Source organism: Lepidothrix coronata, unplaced genomic scaffold, assembly GCF_001604755.1.
Source record: "Lepidothrix coronata isolate B3197 unplaced genomic scaffold, Lepidothrix_coronata-1.0 Scaffold4, whole genome shotgun sequence".
Lineage (NCBI taxonomy): Eukaryota > Metazoa > Chordata > Aves > Passeriformes > Pipridae > Lepidothrix > Lepidothrix coronata.
In genome coordinates this window covers 2,431,915-2,452,143 of record NW_016690184.1, presented here as the reverse complement: position 1 = coordinate 2,452,143, position 20,229 = coordinate 2,431,915, and the positions used below count along the sequence as shown (strand labels likewise).

Here is a 20,229-nt window from a genome sequence, read left to right as displayed (position 1 = left end):
GAACACATAATTGTTAGGACTACACAACTGAGTTCTGTGTGGTTGTGCTTATCATGTGACTAATGAGTGGTGTACACAAAAATGAAATTTCTTGGAAAACAGAAACGTGTGCTCAAAGGTCGTAGGGAACACCTGTGTGGACAAAGACATTCGTGTATGATATCTGGCCAGAGTTCAAGATTCATGCTGCTAAATGTTCACACGGGAGAACTAGCACAACTTCAGCTGTGGCAAATATGCCAGAGACAGGGTGACTAAAAAATTAAGGGGCAATTTAGAGCATTTTCTTGAATAAAAAACAAGTATTCAGTAATAAAACAACTATTCAGTAATAAAAATTTAGATTAACTGAATAAAGACAGCTCAGATAGCAAGAGTGCTCCCAGCACCATAGCCGGTCAAAAGCACATAGATCTAACATTGCCCTGAAAAGGTCATCAGTCCATCTGTTTCTTTGGCAGAGGTGACAACCAGCCTACATGGATTACTCTCTCCTAACAGTATTTAACATTCCATAATCCTCAAACAAAACAGAGACAATCCCACAAAAATCCAGGGGACAATCTTAATCATTTCTATGCTATTGCAGACACAGTGGGCTTGGAGGAACAGGTTTTTTTCTGTAGTAAAAAAGCACTGATTTCAACGGTTTCTGAGCAAAGGAAATTGTAAATGATGTCTCTATGTAGACAATTATTTCCATTTCTCTGAGCATAGAGCATGGTTTATCATAAATAATTTGAAACAGAAATCGTACAACATACATTGAATTGTTTTAATCATTTCATTTTTAGCACATTTGTACTCACAAATGAGAGTATTTTAATGTTGTTTATTATTCATGTGATTTCAGAGACTTCTAATGTCATTTAGATTAAGGTATTGTCAGATTTGAGTAGACTCCAGTGCATTTACACATGACAGATCTATTAAAAATGTAGTAATTATTTGTGACGTTGAAACCACTATAGTAAAAAAAATAAGATCTTGATTAAATAACACCTGTATCTTTGTCTTTCTTACAGTAATGAGTAACTAACTTGTAACTGTGCTTTTATATCAACAGAAAAAATAATGGTTGCAATAAATAAAATCTATAAATTCCACTGTGAATTTCATTTTTAAGAGTGCATGTGCTCTTTCTAGTAGTTCTTGTGCTTTAACTGATGAGAACCCAAAACCAGAGAACATGAAAGACTCTCTGGTTATCCTTGCCTTCAATCCTACTAACATCAGTGGAAATTAAATACTAACATAAGCAAAGCTGGACAAGCAACATCGTTAAAATCTTCAAGATTACTGCAGATGGATTAACTCAGAATATTTGCATATGGTCTAGATACCTGCTTTGGTGTCTGAAAGAGGACTAAGCAGAACTGAAAGCTTCATTTCAAGCAAGTGGTGCAGATTACATGAAATTAGCTCCTGAAAAGCCTATGTGGGGACATCCCTGTTCCTGACAGGCCTAAATAAAGGCTTCCAGGACAGCAAACCGCACTTTGTTCTCTCTTTGAACTTCATCAGGGACCTAGGTGAACATATAAGTATGCTGTGTGCCAGAAAAAGGCTGCTGATGACCAAACCTCCATATGCTCTTGGGCAATGCTATATATCTGAGAGAGTACCGAGCTGACTCCCAAGACTTTTTACTCTTGTTCAAAAATACCAGCTACAGAAAATGATGTACACCTTTCATATATAAATATGCTAAAGTAAGTATCTCTTAAGGAGAAGGAGACACGAGATCGTGGTTATACTTAGCCTGAGGAAACTTAAGCCCTTATTTTCTTTTTCCTGGGATACTGCTGTCACTAGATTTATGGGGTCAGCAGAAGCAACTCAGAGGAAACAGCACTACGTACTGGTTGTTGAAGTGACTGAAGTGAAGAGGGAAGACTGGGCTCTGGGACATACAGGTGTAGGACACATCTACACATTGAATTCACATCCTAGCTTAGCCCACTGCATTTTGGTTGCCTAGATAGACTCTTACATCAGAGAAGTAATGGGACTTCCAGAAATGACTGAGGCATGGGCTGGAAGGCATACCCTGCCTTTTCTGACTGAAACCTATTTTGTGCATAAAACCAATGGAGAAAACCAGTGGAAGTAGATGGCACAGGGCAGTGGGAGAAAAGAAACAGATTTGCAGAGTTTATAACAGAGGAATCATGTTCAAAGTAGAGCATAAAGCTGGGAATACTAGACTCTTCACCAACCTTCAACTTCAACTGGTTGTGTGACTGGAGTGATGAGGAATCAAAACCAGGGGATTAAATACAGGGATCCTATTTCTTTGCCCAAGCCTGCGTGTTTCTCACGCTAACTGAAAAAAAGACTTTTTTCTTTTGGTTTTGGGTTGGGTTTTGGTTTTGTTTTGTTTTCATTTGTAATTCCTACAAAGCTTCTGTGTTTGTTTACTTCACCTGTTTTATGCCCTGGATACGATAAACTGCAATCTTAGAGTACTAATAAGACCGCAGCTCTGTGAAAGTGCAAGCTTCTGGGGAATCTGACGGTTTAGCTAAAAGAGTAATGTAAAGAGCTAACAACCTAGACACAAGACAAAGCAAAGTGGGAAAAAAGCAAAAAACGTGTTTAGAGCCAGTATAATTTCAAGGGAAGCTTAAGTATGTATAAACCTTGTGTTAAGAGCTGCTAATCAAGAAGCCTGTTCAGTATTTAGCTGTGAGCTCCACTGGGGCAATGTGACAATTTTTAACAGAGACTACAAGTTACAAATACCAAATATGCTGAAACGGACTTTGTGGCCTGAGGTTCTGTCTTATGAGAGGCACAGTGTGTGATCATCCTTCAAGTTAGCATGCACATAAGGTATTCTCTGATCAACACAGCACTTTGTGTCTTCGCCAGCACATCACTGCTACCATGAGCAATGTGTGTCTGCCAAAGGAACAAAGAAGAATACCGGGGGTCTTTTTAACTCTATGCCAAAAGGATCCCTGTCCTGAAATGGCAGAATTTTCGACTGTATCACAGTACCAGACACTATCTTGGTGTCATATCACAGTAATGTCTTTCAATAAAAGAGATTCAGCATCTTCAGTACTTTTTCCTTAAGAAATCTTCAATGTACCCTATTCTCCATTGTTTCATTTACTTATGCATTTTGAGTTAACTCGTATAAAAGACACAAATATCTTCTAAATTTTCATGTTTTCTGTTAATTTGAAATCTAATTTTCTCCTTGTGTAAAGGTCCACATAGGCTTCTCTTCAGAATACCACAGTGATTCTCCATAATATGCCAAAAAAGATCACCTTTAGTTAACAGTATTCACCCTTAAAAGGTACAAAGATTGTAAGTAGTCATGAAACATAAGCTCAGGACTTGTAACAATAACTGAGCTGTGAGGAAAGACTGAACGGACAAGATTTTTAAACCCTTGGTTGGTATCGGACATGTAGCTAAGACCCATGTTAACAGGGCTACACAATTCACAACATTCTGTGCTGCTAGCAAAATAACTTGCACTTTTTGAAATCAGTCTTAGCAACCAGATTATTGAAAATTTATTGATTCTAATGCAAAATGATTTTCTACGACTTTCTATGCCCAAGTGTTTGAAGTTAAATATTGTGGTTGAAGTATACACGCAATAGAAAACAGATCTTAGAAATGAAAAAAATCCTTTGACAGAGTATTATTTCAAGATATTCAGTCAGGATTTTTTTACTAACCTCTGAAATCTAATAATTTGCTGGACAGTGTTTCCATAGATCACCAAAACATCCTGCATGCTTGTTTTTGCAGTTTTCACCCTCATGCGATCTAAGTAAATTCAGTTGTAGTGGTTTTTTACATGTATCCTCACATCCTTTAGGGCCACATATTCTTCCACAGCTCATATTATAGTAAATACTTAGGAAGAACTCCCTGACAGTGGCTGTCATCTCAAATGACTGTCAGCTTTATGTTCAGACACATATTTTAGAGATAAATACAAACCCCAACTTACACAAAAATAAGAATTAAAAAGCATCTAGTAGTTGTGTCAGTCATAGCCAAACATCAGGCAACTGCTCCTAAAGAGATTCCCGTTTTTATCCAGACGTGTCTATTGTGATACCATTTGTCAAATATAAATCAATAACGTGACACTACTTTTTTTTTTTCATCTAATGAGAAAAGATGTATGCTTTAGAATGCTAAAATTTTGCAACAAATTCCATGGCAGTTTCTGAACACATTCAACGAAAACAGAAAAAAAAAGGTACAATGCATTCTTCATGATTCTAAATGTATTTTAGTGCAGATCCGTATTGCAATAAATACGGCACTGCCATTGCCATTAAAAAGCCTCAGGACACATCAAGTATTTTCTGAACTTGTTCTGTTCTTCCTGAAGCTTTATTTAGCTTGTCTAATGACCAGCCAGCTATTGCCTGATTTGTTTAACTTATGCTTATCTTTGTAGAACCATATTCTTTTTACAGATGGTAGCAACGAACAGTTATTCTGTACAGAATGACATACTTATTACCCCAGCATAACAATGCAATGCAGAAGAGCAGAGTTCTGGTAAAGAAAGAATGGTTTGAGAGCAGAGGTGTCCAGGTGCAGGTGCAGGTGCAGCACAGGGGAGCACAGGTCTGGAAGGGGCAGTGAAAGGCAAAGGATGGCCCTGGGGAACTCAAGGGCTAACAAATAATACACTGATGATCAGCTAAATCAGTGTAGACCTGAGAACTGGACAAAACTGGGTTCTAGGATAACAAGAACAAAGAATACTTATCCAACTTATATAAGACAGGTCATATATAGTAAATTAATTGATATTATTAATATATATTAATAATGATTTGATTGATTGCATTTATTATTGTTGTTGGGATTAATTTTTAATAATATTTAGACATATTAATATTACTAATAAAATAATGGTTTCCTGTTCTAATATTGATTAGATATATTTCAGGAACCCACAACTTCAATTGAGGGTATTTACTGGCAAACCTGCTTTTAATTAAATCCTATTTACATAAATAATGATGTTGATTCAATGAGAATATTTATGTACAAATAAACACAAAAAGCAGGAATTTAGTCATGTCTGAAAAATATTGAGATGCTAAATCCTGGCATGCTTGGGTACCCTGCCATGTCTTATTTATTCTAGAAATTCAGTTACTGTAAAGTTATTGTACATGTTATCAGACTAAAACCTATTTTTTGCAACACTTCAGATTTTACATGGGCAAAAATCCATTATCCAAAAGCTTAAAAGCATGGAATAGGAGATAAATGTAAGAGTCCTTCATTCTCTTCATCTATTTCATCTGCAAAGCAACCAATAAAAATACACTTTCACTTCAACCACCAAAAATACCCGGGAAGAACATAGATTTGATTTTCATCCCTGGGAGGGAAAAAAACCCTTTCATGTTTAGCAGTGGTGGCATAATCCATATACTCTAAGTACCTGTGTGATGCTGATTGCAGAGCAAAACTTTGATGTACTTATCCTCATAACATCACCAGAAGGTGAGGCGGTACCATTCTAACAATACCACACAGAAAGAAACTGATGCACAGAAGCATCAAAAAGTATTTACAAAAGAAATCGAATAGATTTACATGCCTCATCATCACTTTCACGACGCACATTCCAAATGGGGACCTCCGGAATGTTCATCCTAGGGAAGCCCACACCTGCTGGTGTTTAAGAGCCATAAGCAATATGTGCAAGGTGCACACAAGGGTCTGGGCACTTCCTTACTGTGATAAGTAGCAAACTCCCAACCAGAGTGAAGCAAAAAGGTGGTCTTAGATCAACCCAGCTTAAACAAGCTTTGCACGAGGCACAACCGGAGACCGGCATTTCATAATCTTTGTTTAAACTGCCAACCCAGACCTGAATATCCTGTAAACAACTGCAGCATTTGGAGCAATCTGGACTCAGGGGCTCTTTTTCTCAGAAGGTTCTGTCTCATCAAGGAATAGGAATAGTCTTTATTTTTCCCAAATCTGAAACTGCCCTAATTTTTGTGAATAAATGAAAAATTCACTGGACTAAAGATAACGAATATGCAACAACTTGAACATGCATTTATGAGATGGTGAAACACTGGTTCCAGGGCTGGCTCCTATTTTTAAGTACATTTAAGTACATTAAATTCTCCCAGGACAATAACTTTTGATCTGATTATAATTCTGCTTCAAGAGGTATAACCCTGTTGCATTTATGAACCTAAATAATAACCCAAATAATAACATTGAAGCCCTATGGCCCTATACATAACTCCCACAGTTTTATTAGGTGTTGGAACTGGATAATATCCCAGCCTTGGCACCTTTCTCCCTTCCAAGGAGAGTGAAACTTCATGATCCTCTCTGTATTATTAGTGACTTCCTAGACATTTGGTGCAGACGGACCAGCTGGACAAGGCTCTGTAGTCACGTTACACCTGCAGTGCTGAACATTTTTCCTCCTCTCCTTTGTCAGTGTGAAGCACATCTATCAACCTTCAAACACACCAGTATGGAGCATCTGTATGTTTGCCAGTCACTTCAGATATCGGCCAATGCCACAGAACAAACAAAAACACTTCCAAGGATAAAAACACAGTTTGTTACAGTTCAAGTTGAAGTGCCCAGCTTTGCAGACAATTGAAATCTTCTATGTATGCAGTACAGAAGAATATGTTCATAGGACAGAGAAGCAAACACTCTAAGAAAAAGTGAACCATTTAGAATTCAAACAAATATTCCACATGAAACCTCTGGAGTTAAGATTTTCCAAAACCCTTTCAGGAAAAAGTGTTCTTGCACAAAGCATGTACAACATTATTTCTCATAACCAATAAATAGCATGAATTAGATTCCCTGATTTTCTAACCTGTAATTTAAAGTCTTTCTAGCTGCACTACAAGAATGAGCTACAATGGCTTCACAGACTTGTCTCCAAGCACTCTACACACACTTTCACAGCAATCTGCACCACTCTTTAATGGTCAGCAGGAAGTCCTGGATAAACATGTATCTTGGACTCCATTTTGAAGCATCTGCCAGTAGTACTGTAATCAAATCTGGTACACTTGCCTAGAAACAAAGTATTACGTAACTGGCTGATAACATATCCAAAATAGCAGGCAAGGGTAACGTATTGATCACTTTTTCATAGACTTTTTTTTTTCATAAGCAAATCTAAACTGTGCTGAACCAGCATCACTGTTTCTCTCCAGTTCTTTTGTGTGCCATGTTCTGAGGGAGGTTTAGCTGGGCTGTTGTAGCACGCTCACTCAACATAAAGATCATCCAACCAAAAAAACTCAAGGTGATTAGTTTTCTTCTTGGCTGGTGTACTGACGTAACTCAGGAAAGGAGTAAAGCCTGAGCCATCTCAGCAGCAATGGGGCCTCAGATTCTCACAAACAATTTGTGATAACAAACCTCAGTTGGTGACACTGGTTAACAGATTCCTACTTAACATAAGGCATTTCCAATGCTAGTTAAAAGTGGTAAGGTTAGAATTCCCATTAATCTTTATTTTTCACAGCTAAGAGCTGGAGAACTGCTTTTTGAATTCTCCATCCTCCGACAGTCCTTCAGCAAAGATGTTCAATAGCATGTAACTATCAGCTATGGCTGAGAGTTATACACCATGCTATGAACAAACACTGTCCCTGCATATGAATGAGTTAGCAGTACATGATGAACAACAGGTACCAAAGTCAGCTCTCAAAACGTTTTACATCTCCTGAAGAACTGAAGAGAGCAAATTGGTGAAAATTGCCCCAAAGTGGGTAACATGTTCTCCCCATTGTCACCAATTTTCTATCAAGCTACCAAAAAATGGATGGGATTCAAAATTTGTATTTTTCTGTGTTTTTGCCATTTCTAGGAGATATAAATAAAATTTTAACTTAATAACTGAAAATAACTTGCTTCCAAATTTCAGTTGCATGCATTTTCAGCACTATCAAAGAAACACTAATTTGAGTATGTCATATGTCTTGTTTCCCCTTCAGATAATGAAGAAACAAAAAACCAAGAAAATGAAGTAAAGCATGGAGAGGGAGAGACTAACAAGCTAAAATTGAAAGAAGTGCAACAAATGGTTAAAAAATTGTTGTGGGGGTTTTTTTAAGTACATCTGCTTCACTCTACTCAATGTCAACGACGGTTTCAATAGTAAAACTACAGTGAAAAAAAGACTTTATAAATAAAAACTATGAAATAAATTGCTTTTGGTAGTAGGAACACATGCTATTACTGTTTCACACCTCTTCCATGGCTCTAATCTAATCTGCATTTAGACCAAAATATATTGATACCATGGGGAATTTGTCTCGAGTAAGGACAATAATTTGGCCTTTGCAGAGCAAAGTAACAACACTGATCTCATACACTGTTATTATTGATTGCTTTTATTAATTCTGATGGTGGCTAGTACATCAGAAAACTGTGTCAGTAATTTGACAACAACTTTGTTTGTAACTTCTCTACAAGATTAACAAAACTGAGAATGACTTTGAAAAATTTGACTGTCTTCCTCTTGAGATTAAACTAGCATCAAAAGGGGCTCAAATGCTGAAATATTCATAAATCAGTGATGCATAATTTGTAAATTTGTACTTTATATCGTGTACAACTTTCTCTGTCCTAAAGAGCATTTTATATTTCTTGTTAACAGTGAATGCAAATAATGCTCAATGGAATTCTGCAGTGACCTTTGTTTTATTACAATTACTGCATATTTATAAATGAACAACTAAACTTCAATTTGAGAGCTACAACAACTCTGAGTTGGAATCCTTTGATAAAACACAACTGAATAAACTTCATAAAATTAATTCCCTAAGAAGAGAAAAATCAAGTCTCCTCTGAAAATTCCTCTGTGTATACCCACACACAGAGCAGATTTTTTCCATGCTTTTGCAAGAAGAAAACTAAACAAAACAGCAATATGCACAGATTTGAACAGAAGAGGATAAATTGCCTTAAAAAGAACACAGGAGAACAGACTGGATGTAATACATCTCCTAATCACTGTATTATATAAATGTATAAAAGAGAAATACATATGTATAAACCATTGCATAATAAGAAATGCAGTACCTGCATTATGTCATAATATAATTCCATATAAAGTCACTGAGACTTAATAATTGAAATCCCACTCCCACTATGTAAGCAGAATCATCATCAACTTCTGCTAATGGCTGTTCTACACTGGAACACTTCCACATTTGTCAAAAGCACAAGCAAATCAGAGGACAAGGTCTAAAATACAGTGAACATATTGTGCATCTTACCCACCCAGACAAAAGGTAATGGAAGTATTTGAAGACAAAAGGCACAGACTACTGATATGAGAAGGGCAAATAAAGAAGGTATGACTGGTCTGAAATATCTGATGGTACAGGACTCAGTACTGTCAAGCACTTCTTCACTGGAAGCAGCAGCAAGCAAGTTTGTTCCTAATTTGGATATTTGCTTTGACTTCATTCTGAACACTTCATTTCTTTATACACCTCATTCTTTATCACTGGCTTCTATTTATGTTTTGCTCTCTTTAGAGCAGAGGTCTCTAGCAGTATTTGTGCCCAGCTGGGAGCAGATCTTCACAATGTCTGAGTGCAATAATGTACACAAATAGAGGTTTAATTCAAGCAAAAATTACAGGCTGGGGCACTAAAATCCTGGTTTTGGTTATAACATACTATTCAACTGAAGCCATGAATGTTTTGAAGAAACAATGAGCTGATGAAAAACTTGTATTCAGATCCTATGCAGGACAGTTGTGATCCCTCTGAAGGCAGATACTAGACTGAAGCAGGCTCACCTTTCCCACAAAATAAGTAACATGCCATCTTGTTAGTGTTAGAAATGCTAAACAAAATACAGATAGAATCTGTGATTCCTAAGAAATTACCATGCAGATAGAGAGATTGAGCCAAGTACATTTATTAACAAAGTATTTGAATAACTGGAAGCAAAGCCATTTATGTAGGCTTTTTTGTACTGTAAAGGAAATGGTCTGGGTATTTTCCTTTTTGAAGGCATCAGAAAATTCACTTACGGGTTGATCCAAATCCCACTGAATTCCACACACATATATGAAATGCTGATTAGTCTCGCACACAAAGTTCTAAACTTACATCAACACAAGAATTGTCATAGTTTACCGAAGTAAATCAGGTGGAAATGATCAATACAGCATAAAGCACAATCATTTGTGATAATCGCGTATAATACTTGAAAACAAAGAGAGGCCTTATTGATTAAAAGAGATTGTGATCATAAATTCTTTTTCTACAGTGCATCACTTTAAAAAAAGGATTTGAAATCAAACTCACATGACTGTGATAAATTATCCTATTTATTATGAGTGGTTCAGAGTCACTCAAATATGTACTAAGAGTATAAATTTTTAGGGCGATCATTTTCTTTTAGCAAAAGAAGTCAAAAAGGGCATTTTATAAAGCACACTGTAATCCATATGAGATTTTAAAATATTTCCTTCCACTGGGAACCAGACTGACAAACAGAATGTCTTTAACTGATTTTATGAAAGTTTCTATGATGTTTTTGGCCATGAGCATTTTAGGAGGGACAATATTTATGTAAAAAGAAAAATTATTTAAAGTGAAATTATTTTTCTTTACAGTCAACATTTTTAATGCTTGTAACAGTGTGATAACAAGATGCTTATGACCTGCATGGTAACAGGTTATTTTAGAATATCAGTTTAAAGTTTGTAAACAATATTTTGTGAAGTTATAACGAAAAATACCTTCCACACAAAATTAAAAAGTGTGTTCTTCCCTTACTGCTCATCTTCCTTTGTCCCCTTGAACTCATGAATTAATGAGCCACAGCAAGCGGCAGGATATAAAAACTATTAAGAGTCTTCCAAGTATATTACTGTACTCATTCAATATTCCAGACAACTCTTTTTATTTATTTTGGATTTTCTAAGTTTTGCTTCATCCTCAAATAATCATTGCATAATAAACATTAAATATCCTCCTAGAAGTGTAAGGTTGTTGGACTCCATTTTGTAATTTTTGTTCCTACTAGACAAATCCTGCACTGATTTAACAGTTTAAATCCTCTGATGGGCCCATGATATGACATGGTATTACTGACTATGACTTCCTGACTAGGGATGTCCAGCTTACTCACCCAGCTAGTGACCTCTGGGTATGTGGTGAATATTATTAATTCATCCTAAATGTGCGGAACAGGAAGCGAGCATTCATGGAATCATATATAAATAAATGCATCCATGTCATGAAAGCTCCACAAAACTACCCACATCCTACATCTTACTATTCTTCAACAATGTGGCATAAATTATTGTAATCCTCTTTTAAGATCTCCCCGTTGTTTCCAGTTGTGAAATCAGGAAAAAATAAATAAATCACTGCTGAATACTGTGATGCTGGTACACAGTGAGATGTTAGAATTCGCTACACAGTAGACCAATGCTACATTTCTAGCATAATAAAAAATCCCTATTAAAACTACCTTAGAGTGTCTGAATGAGATATACAAGATTAAGCCTGGAACTCCAAATGCTGAGATTTAATGAATGTGAGTATCCCCTCTCTTCTGCTGGATGTAAGTAAGAGGACAAAAAATTCTTTTAATTGTTTTATGAAGGCCCTGCTCAAATTTGGCAGTAAAACATGGGGAAAAACTGTCTATAGTTTCTGTCTAGGTAACTTTTATAAAACCCCACAATCATATTACAGTTTTGCAATGGCCACAGTAAGAAAAGACATTTTTGGATTTTCTTGTTCAAAAAATTGTATGGATTGACTACATGCAAACGTTTTACAGGTCCACTAGACTTGGAACTGAGTCCTGTCTTATAGACAGAAACCTCATAACACAGTTCAGTCACAGCACTGAGAATCGAGAGGGCAAATTCCCCACAGCCCTTAAATTCAGGATCCCATGAGAGTATTGAGATCTATTTGCTAGTGCTTTTATCTAGGCTAAGGATCTCAAATGTAAGGCTACAGAAACAGATCTAGATACAAGAAGTGAAAATGTAGCAATTTTTAATATTGCTCTAATCAATGACACAAAAGATAATCTGTCTACAGAAGAAATGCTGAATAGACCACATATTTCCAAACTATTTTATTACAAAGTAATAGTGATAGCTTCTTTTTTTGACCTAGTTCCTTTTATTGTTCAACACTTCAGCACATTTAGAAACACAATCATCCATTGTATACTTGTCACATCTTTTGTAAAATGCAACACTTCTTAAAAAGGAAAAATACTGACTTTCATCCATTTTCCTTAGCCATTTATCATATTCAAAATTGTAAAAAAACTTCAGAGATTCAAAATAGAAACAGTAGGCTTTAATCTAAATGCTCTCTGTTCTAAAATGGGACTGAAAATAGTTTTGGGAAAAGATTTTGCACTTCATACAGTCAAGCTTGATGAAAGCAAATCTGAAGGATGGAAGGGTTTTCATAATACTGCAGAAAGCTGTCAGGTCTCTGCAATTCGTTTCCAAAAATCATTGCTAGGCAACGTCAGTACAAAACCTAAAAGTAATACACAAATTCATAAAAACAGAGTCTTATCAAATCCAGAGCACTTTCCCAATGGCAAACTCCATTCCCTTTAAAACTCAACTTGCACTGGCAAAACTGTACTTTCAGTTGTCACTAAGAACCCTAACAACCATTCTCTTACTTATTGTCTACCTTATTTATGCTACTTGTGCCAATATAACTTAAAGCAGATTGTCTGTGAAAACAAAATTTGTATTTCTTGCCTTAATGTTTGTTGACAGAAGTGATGAATTGCATCATGTTTGTGGCAAGAGCATTCTACATTTTGATCCTTCAATAAAGCTTTCAACTGAACCACAAACTAGCTTTATACAGACAAATACACTGACTGATGTGCCTAATGAATGTGACTATATCTACAGAAAACAACGACTCAACACACCTCTCTTGCAGATTTTTAGCCTTCTGAGGAACAGGAAAAAATGCTTTAAACTGAGTGGAAGACAAAAAGCATACTGCTACTGAGAAATACTGTGAGGCTTAATTTGCAAACTCATTATAACTTCGAGTAACAATCTGATGACTGATTTCCAAGTGCATTAAAGCAATTAAATAAAAGTGTGAAATAATTTTAATAATGTTAAAATTCTCAGCAACGCCCCAAAAAGACTAAATAAAGTGAAAAGCAAGCAAAGCAAACCTTCCACCTACCAAGTGAAATTTCCACCCCCTCTAACAATGCCGTTTCTGAAGCTCATATGGAGGAAAACGCATAAGTAGGGGCAAGAATTAAAATATGCCTGAAACTGGAAGCAAAATATGCTGGGAACATGTTACAAAATTTAAGGGAAAAAAATCAAAACAAGTGTTTGCCCTAAGTTTCCTCTGTCCTTTCCAATAAGTACCTTTCTGAAATAGATGCTTTAACTTGGAGACACGCATCCCCTTGGAATTTAGCATGTTTGGGGGAAAGATGTGAAGACACGCGGTGGCCTGTGCACCCCCTGTGCTCGCGCTCCCTCGTCCCCGGCCCCACCAGGCAGCTGGTGCCTTAGCACGGCGATCAGAGGCAGGGACGGAGGAGGAAGGGATAGGTGCGCCTTTCTCCCACGGGTACACTGCCCCCCGCGGCGCCGGGGACACGACGGCTGCTCCGCTCGCCCCTCCGCGGGGTCCCGCTGGACCCTGGCGAGGCTGAGAACGCGGGGCGACCCCCGCACCGCGGCTGCGGTTCCTGCGCGCGTTCCGCTCTGCGGCGTTTCTATTTTCTAGAGGGCTCCGTAGCTCCCCCGTGACTCCCATCTCTCACACGGTGGAGGCTGAGGGAGCGCAGGCGGTGCTTCACCCGAGGCCGCTCTCGGGCGCTGCGAGCCCAACGCCAGGCGGGGGAGGCGGCGGCGCCCCCGCGCAGCGCCCGGGGCTCCTGCCCGGCTCCGCCTGCTGCGGCCGGGGCGGCCTCCGCCTCCCTGGGCAATAATTAGCTCTAAACTATCTTAAATACCATCCCTGCCGCCGCTTCTCTGGGAGGTTTTTACGGCAGCCGAGCCTCCCCTGTCCGTTAGGATCGTTCTGTTCCCAGGATGCTGGGTGGCGGGAGAGGCGCGGAGCCACAGGACACCGAAAAGTGTCCCCCACCCCTCCCCCTGCCCTGCCCTTGGACGCTGGCTCCGCGGCAGCTGGAGCAAGTTCAGCTTTTCTTCTCCCACAGCACTGGGGCTTGGCTGCCCTTAAAGAAAATTCTCTCCTAACAACGTGTCAATGTTACATTCCTCCACAAAGCAACTTCTATTAGGGGGGCTGGGAGCTTGGCACTGCCTCGCCACAGACTGAGAGCTTTGTGGCTATGCAAAAAACAAGGAGAGAGGGAACATTTCCTGCATTAAAATGCAATATCCAACGCTCGATAATTTATCCCCCCGTCCCCCATTCCCTAACGGCAGCTCTGAAGGCCCCCCTCGCCCATAGGTTGCAGCCAGAGCCCCCCATCTAGGTTCAACCCATGCCTTCCCTGCCTCACAAGCCCCTAACGTCCTTCCCAAAATCACCCTCCCCACCCCGACGTCCCCAAAATGTCAGGCTAACACAAGAAGTATGTAGCAGAGGGACTAAGCAGAGGGCTGCCATGCTAATTGCTGGACCCCTGTCTTCACACCGTTCCACAGCCACCCCCTTTTTCCAGCAGGGACATGAAGCAGCTGCTGGGAATGACACATCAGCCCCCCTCCCCCTCCTCGCTAATACTGCAATGAGATTCTGAGCCTTCATCTCCGGGAGCCAAAGCTGCCTGGAGAACAGGTGCAGCAGCAGCCCCCGGCCCCTTCGCACAGCTCCCAGCAGGTTAAACCAGCATCTCCTGCCTGCACAGTGTCTCACATTGCCAAGTATCTCAGGCAGAGGGTTCACCCTGACGAATTGCATTTGCTTTTGGTTTTGTTTTAGGTGGTTGAGTTCTGGCCCAGTTAGGACCAGGTGACCTGAACACGGTAAATCTCTTGGTCTTTTGTCAGGTTGCCTGCATGCCTTTGGAAATGTTTTCCTTGCAAAGTCAAGGGATCATATCAAGAGCGCCAAGGTTTTGTATTTGGGTGGTTGCAGTAAAGAGGTGGTGAGGGGGAGAGTGATTCCTGGCTCACAACCTGTGGGAATTATTGTAAGTGAGGCCTTAAAACAGATGGATCTTACTTGTGAGGAGTTTCAACAGTGCTCAGCAGAACTATATGCTGAAGCCAGACCAGTTTAGAAATGAAAATGCAGCTTTCCCTGCCTTGAGGGAGTGTGCATCTTCTCCATCTCTTTTGCCTTGTCTAGAGGAGAGCCAGAGTGGAGAGCAGCTCAATGAATGTGAGTATTAAGGAGAGCCAGCAGCAGGATTTACACACTGGCGTGGCATTCAGCCCCCCTCCAAGAAGCACCTACCTTCTTTTGGTGGCCTTTTGGCTTCTCTGGTGAGATTGCAGACCTGGGTGGTTTGGAGCTCCTGGGTCAGGCAGCCTTCCGTCTGCTCATTGAGGGGCAGCACCACGTTATTGAGCAACACCAGGGACTGGTCGTCTATTCCCCATTCTCCCAAATGCTGAGGGCAGGTGCATTTTGTATACATGATCCCACAGGACTCAGTTCTCCCGTTCTCGGATTTCAAGCAGCTCTCCAACCAAGTGCATAACACATGGCACCCAAACTGGCTTGGGCTCACCTTGTTCAACACCAAAAATTCAAAGAAGGATTTTTGTTCTTCTTCTTTTTTGTGTAATCCTGGGAAGTTGATAGGATAGACGCGACGTATCTGAATAAAATTCTTATCATACTGCAGAAATACAAAAGCATTCTTGGAATTGCAGAGCTGCATTATAGAATGGTTATTCTTTAAAAGATCCTTTATTTTTTCATGGGAAAAATGATCGAACTGATAAGCCAAGAGGGAAAAGTTGGAGCAGCTGAAGTCCTTTTTGGAAAATTTCAGGTAAATACTATATTTGGTTGGATCTGGATTTTCCAGCGTCCAAGTGCAGTTTGTGAAGTTTTTAGGAAACATTTCACTTACAGAATACGATCCATAAATGACCCCCTTCACCAACGTGGAACACCAGAAGTCTTGGGCAGCATTAAATCCAAACATAACCAGTAGATAGGTGGAAAATATATAAATCAGCAAATTACGAACAGCCTTCATCCTATGTCATTTGGCCTGCAGGAGATGAAATGAAATAAAAATGCAAGTAGAATTCTTCACGCATAGAAAACCAAACTCCTTCCAATATTCGAGCCAGCTGTTTTCAAGCTTGCAGTTAGAACCCCTTTCAGAAAGAAGGGCAGGTAATTTTTATTTTATAACGCAAGGGCCGGGGTTGCCGCTGTGTTCACAGCGCCATCATGTGGCCACCGCGACAGACACGTCTTCCACAGGCAAATTAAAACTCAACATCTATTAGATTATTAATAGGAATGTCCTCTCCTCTCTAGGATGTAGTCATCCTGGCGTGGACTAGAACTGCTCAACTTAAGTAAAAGCCTAGATGCCTTACCTGACAGACCAAGAGAAGGGAAATTTATTTATTTATTTCTTCAAAAAAGTAAATAAGTAATCTGCTATACTCATATATGCATATGCAGATTTTCACCGGAATAGAACAATAAAGCCGGTAGCATATGTTGTTATACATTATTTTTCTATTAAGTCTGAGAAGTAACTGAAGAATTACAGCCATAATTTAAAAATGCACAAATTACTATTTGTTACAGATGGAACATTATCTCCCATATGCCTACATGCCTTCACCCCAGCCACCTGGTATATAGAGGTATCTATAAAAACGATATTTAGACAGCAAATACTGAGATTAATATATTAATAAAATTTTGACACTGCCAAAGAAAGAAACAAAAACAGATTAAAGTATTGCTGGTCTGACACTACCACTAAATGCCAGCTTTTTAAGATAATAGTTTCAATGGCTTCAACCTCTAAGGATATATCAAATAGTTTACAGTATTAGTATCTAAAACTAGCAGCTCTATATAGCTGGCAGTGCTACAGCAGGATCTCTGCACCTATTGGACTGCACTTGCCCTCTTTTTACAAATATCATCTACTGTCTGATTAGTTCCTGTGTTTTGCAGCCGTGGGCTTGAACAATGAAAGACATATTACATTTTCTCTGCTAGTATCTCCAAATAAAGCTGTTTTACTGCACCTGTCAACCCTCACAACCTCCACATGCTCTGTTCTCACAACAGTGGCCTAGGTTGATACAGCAAACCTTAGTTATATTTATCTCTGTAACGATATAAAAAAAAATCAAATTGACCATTTTCAGCATTAACCTTTGAGAAGTTGCTTATCTCTTATAAATGAGTAGCTTTTTGCTTTCTGCTCTTAAATGCAAGCAGAAAGCAGCGATACTAACCTAATTTCAAAACTCTCTAAATTGCAGTCTCTTCCACTGTTGCTCAGTAAGCAGAGGCAGACGTACACACAGGCGCTGTTACTGAGTTTTGATGTGTGTCTTTGCCTAGCTTTTCATCTCCTCACCAAACAGCAAGGCATCTTCTGTTTCCCATTGCGTAACACACAGCAAGTCACCGGATTAAACTCCCTTGAAGAGATTTTCGTATCTCCTAGATTATAATGCAAACTCTGAATCCTGAAATGGGCAAAAAGCACCACCAACTCTAACCCTCTTTATAGCAGAGGTTTAAAAAAAAAAAAAAAAGCTGAGCTGCTGCTGGGTCTATCCACACGATCATATTTTCTCCTTTCTGAGCATCCATCTCAATGAATAACACGGTCCTCCTTCTCCAAATAGGGCTGGTACAGCATTTAAGGTTTTAAGAAAGAAACTTATTGGAAATTCTGGAAACAATTTCCCCTTTGCTGAAGCACTTTGCAGGCAATGCAGTTCTGCGCAGTGTTATTCAGGATGGTGTAGGCGTTGAAAGCCAATGTGACAATAAGTGTCTAAATTAAGAATTCCACCCATGGAAAAGGATTAATTTTATAATCTGGAAAGCAGAAAGTGAGCTTATTTACTTTTCCGTTTGAAAAGGAAAAAAGCCTCTGACTTTTCTCATCCTGTGTAATATCTGCACTAGAAAAATAAAGACGTCTGCAGTGCTGGGCTGTTTTCTATGAAGAAATGTAATCAAATAGCCCTCATTTTAGTTGTGCATTTGTTCATACAATGCTACTTAAACACAACAGTGTCTTAATCTCTCCCTCTCTCTGTGTGCATTACACACACACATGTACAGAGACACACAAACTGAGTGTGCCGGCAGCATTTCAGTTAGTTTGCAGTATTGCTAGATGTAGAGTGAATCTGCTCACTGAAAGGATTAGACACTCAGATTAAAAAGATCTTTCTTGTCCATGGAAGAGGGGGTTAAAAAACGGCCACAGAGGTTTAAGGCTACCCATCTGGGGAGGGGGAGAATCCTCTTCTGCTGAAAAGAAAGGGGCATTTAGTTTGGATATTCCCCAAACTGATTTTCTAGGTGACACTGTAGTTTAGCCGAACATAGACGGCGCCATCACTCCATTTATTTTTTTCCCCCAACAGAAGACCCACTGACTTCTCTTATTTTAACTTCCTATTAACCTAACATTCCTTCCCCCCCCCCAATCCAAATTACCCCAATCGTGCACAAACCTCAGGTTTTCTCGGTCTCGCTGGAAATTACTCTCAGGGAAGCAGACCTGTCGCAAGACGGACTTCTCTAACTTTTAAACTGCAGCGCTGAAGTAAATGCGGAGATCATTTCGTATGTGCTGTCTCTATCCTTCAGCAACAGCCTGTCCCCCTCCTCCGCCGCCTCCTCCCCGGAATCCCAAGCTAAAAGCTTTCCAGTCGTAATCCCTGGAAATGGGAAATGGAAATGCCCCGGGCACCCTTACCTTCCACTCCGAAAGCTGTCAGGCTATTTCTCTAAAACACTAGCACCACAGGCACACGTCCCAACAACAGTGATGGAGAGATTCCCCTTCTGACGGAAGCACCGTTTCCCATTTTTCCCGGCTCAGGTTCAAAACCAAGATTAAAAAAAGCAGCAGAAGATAAAAAACGCAGCGAGAAAATCCCCGCACGCCACACGCACACCCCACCGAGGAAAAAAAGCAGCTTTGGCTCCGGATCCACCAAATCCAACCACATGAAGGGGGAAGAAAAAAAAAACCAACAAAAAACAACCACCTCAAACCAGCGAGACTGCAGGGGAAAAAATGGAAGTGGCTGAGCAATCGAAGGGTTTTGTTTGTTTGTTTGCCTTTTTTTTTTTTTTTTACTTGAAACAAAGTCCCAGCACAGCAGCCCGATGCACGGCGATGCCAGGCAGTCGACGGTCTGAGAGAAGGACTAAGGCGCTAGTGCGGATTTGTTGGTGGGTTTTGTTGTTGTTGTTGTTGTTATTACTAATAGACTTATTCCTCCTTCCTCCCTCCTCCTCCTCCCCCCCCTCAGGCACTAATGGCCGGACAGCGGCGGGGGGGTCCTTGGCTGCCGATGTCGGGGAGCGGTGTGAACGCTGCCGGGCGCGCAGGGAGTACGGCGGGAGCGAGAGCGCGTCTGTGCCGCTGCGTGTGGCTCTGCGTGTGCGCGCCCGCGCGTGTGCGAGCGCCCGCCCGCCCCCGTGTGTGCCGGGGCGTGAGTGCGCGCATGTGCGCGGCCCCCGCTGGGGGTGTCTGCGTGCGCGTCCCTGCGCCCCACTCCGCGCGTATCCGCGCGTGTGCGCGGCGCGCCCCCGACCCCGGCGGACGGGTCCGCGGTGGTTTTCGCGCGTCACGGCTGCGCGGCCCCGAGCGCGCCCCAGAAACGCTGCTCGCCGCGCACGGAGGGGGGTGTGCGCTGGGGCTGCGCCTCGGCGTAGGAAAAACCCACGGGCGGGGAGCGAGGGAAACGGGGACGCCGGGGCGGGAAGCCCGCAGTTGATCTCTCTCCTCTTATTTTTTCTTCCAAAGCACAACCCCCCCACTCGCCGCAGCCCCAGGAGCTGCCGGCTCGGCCCCGCGATGCAGATTAACTGATACAGGGCTCCCGGGATAAACCCGCTCAAACTGCCGCCCGCCTTTGACTGGAAACAATAGCAATTTCCTCAGAGCGGCTGCAATTAACGCCGCGTTTGTTCCCTGGCAGAGATAAGGCTGTGCCCGATCGCGGCCGCATCTATTAGCCCGGCTGCCGCCGGCCGCCCTCTGCACGGGAGGGAAGGGGAAGCCGGAGGGGTTCCCGGA

General features: G+C 40.7%; 1 protein-coding gene across 10 annotated transcripts in view; it reads right to left on the bottom strand.

The window, feature by feature from the left end:
* Positions 1–19,579, bottom strand: part of ADGRB3 (adhesion G protein-coupled receptor B3) — a 463,874-nt gene extending 444,295 nt beyond the window's left edge. For 7 of the 10 annotated variants that reach the window (XM_017825573.1, XM_017825611.1, XM_017825640.1 and 4 more), the window contains exons 1-2: positions 18,898–19,579; positions 15,423–16,191 (exon numbers count right to left, since the gene is read on the bottom strand). In XM_017825573.1, coding sequence (XP_017681062.1) covers positions 15,423–16,176 — 754 coding nt within the window. In that variant the 5' untranslated portion in view covers positions 16,177–16,191; positions 18,898–19,579. Of the gene's footprint in view, positions 1–15,422; positions 16,192–17,410; positions 17,886–18,652; positions 18,843–18,897 lie in introns of those variants that run through there. The other 3 variants (XM_017825583.1, XM_017825587.1, XM_017825630.1) reach the window with 3 other exon arrangements.
* Positions 19,580–20,229: the final 650 nt, after the last annotated feature.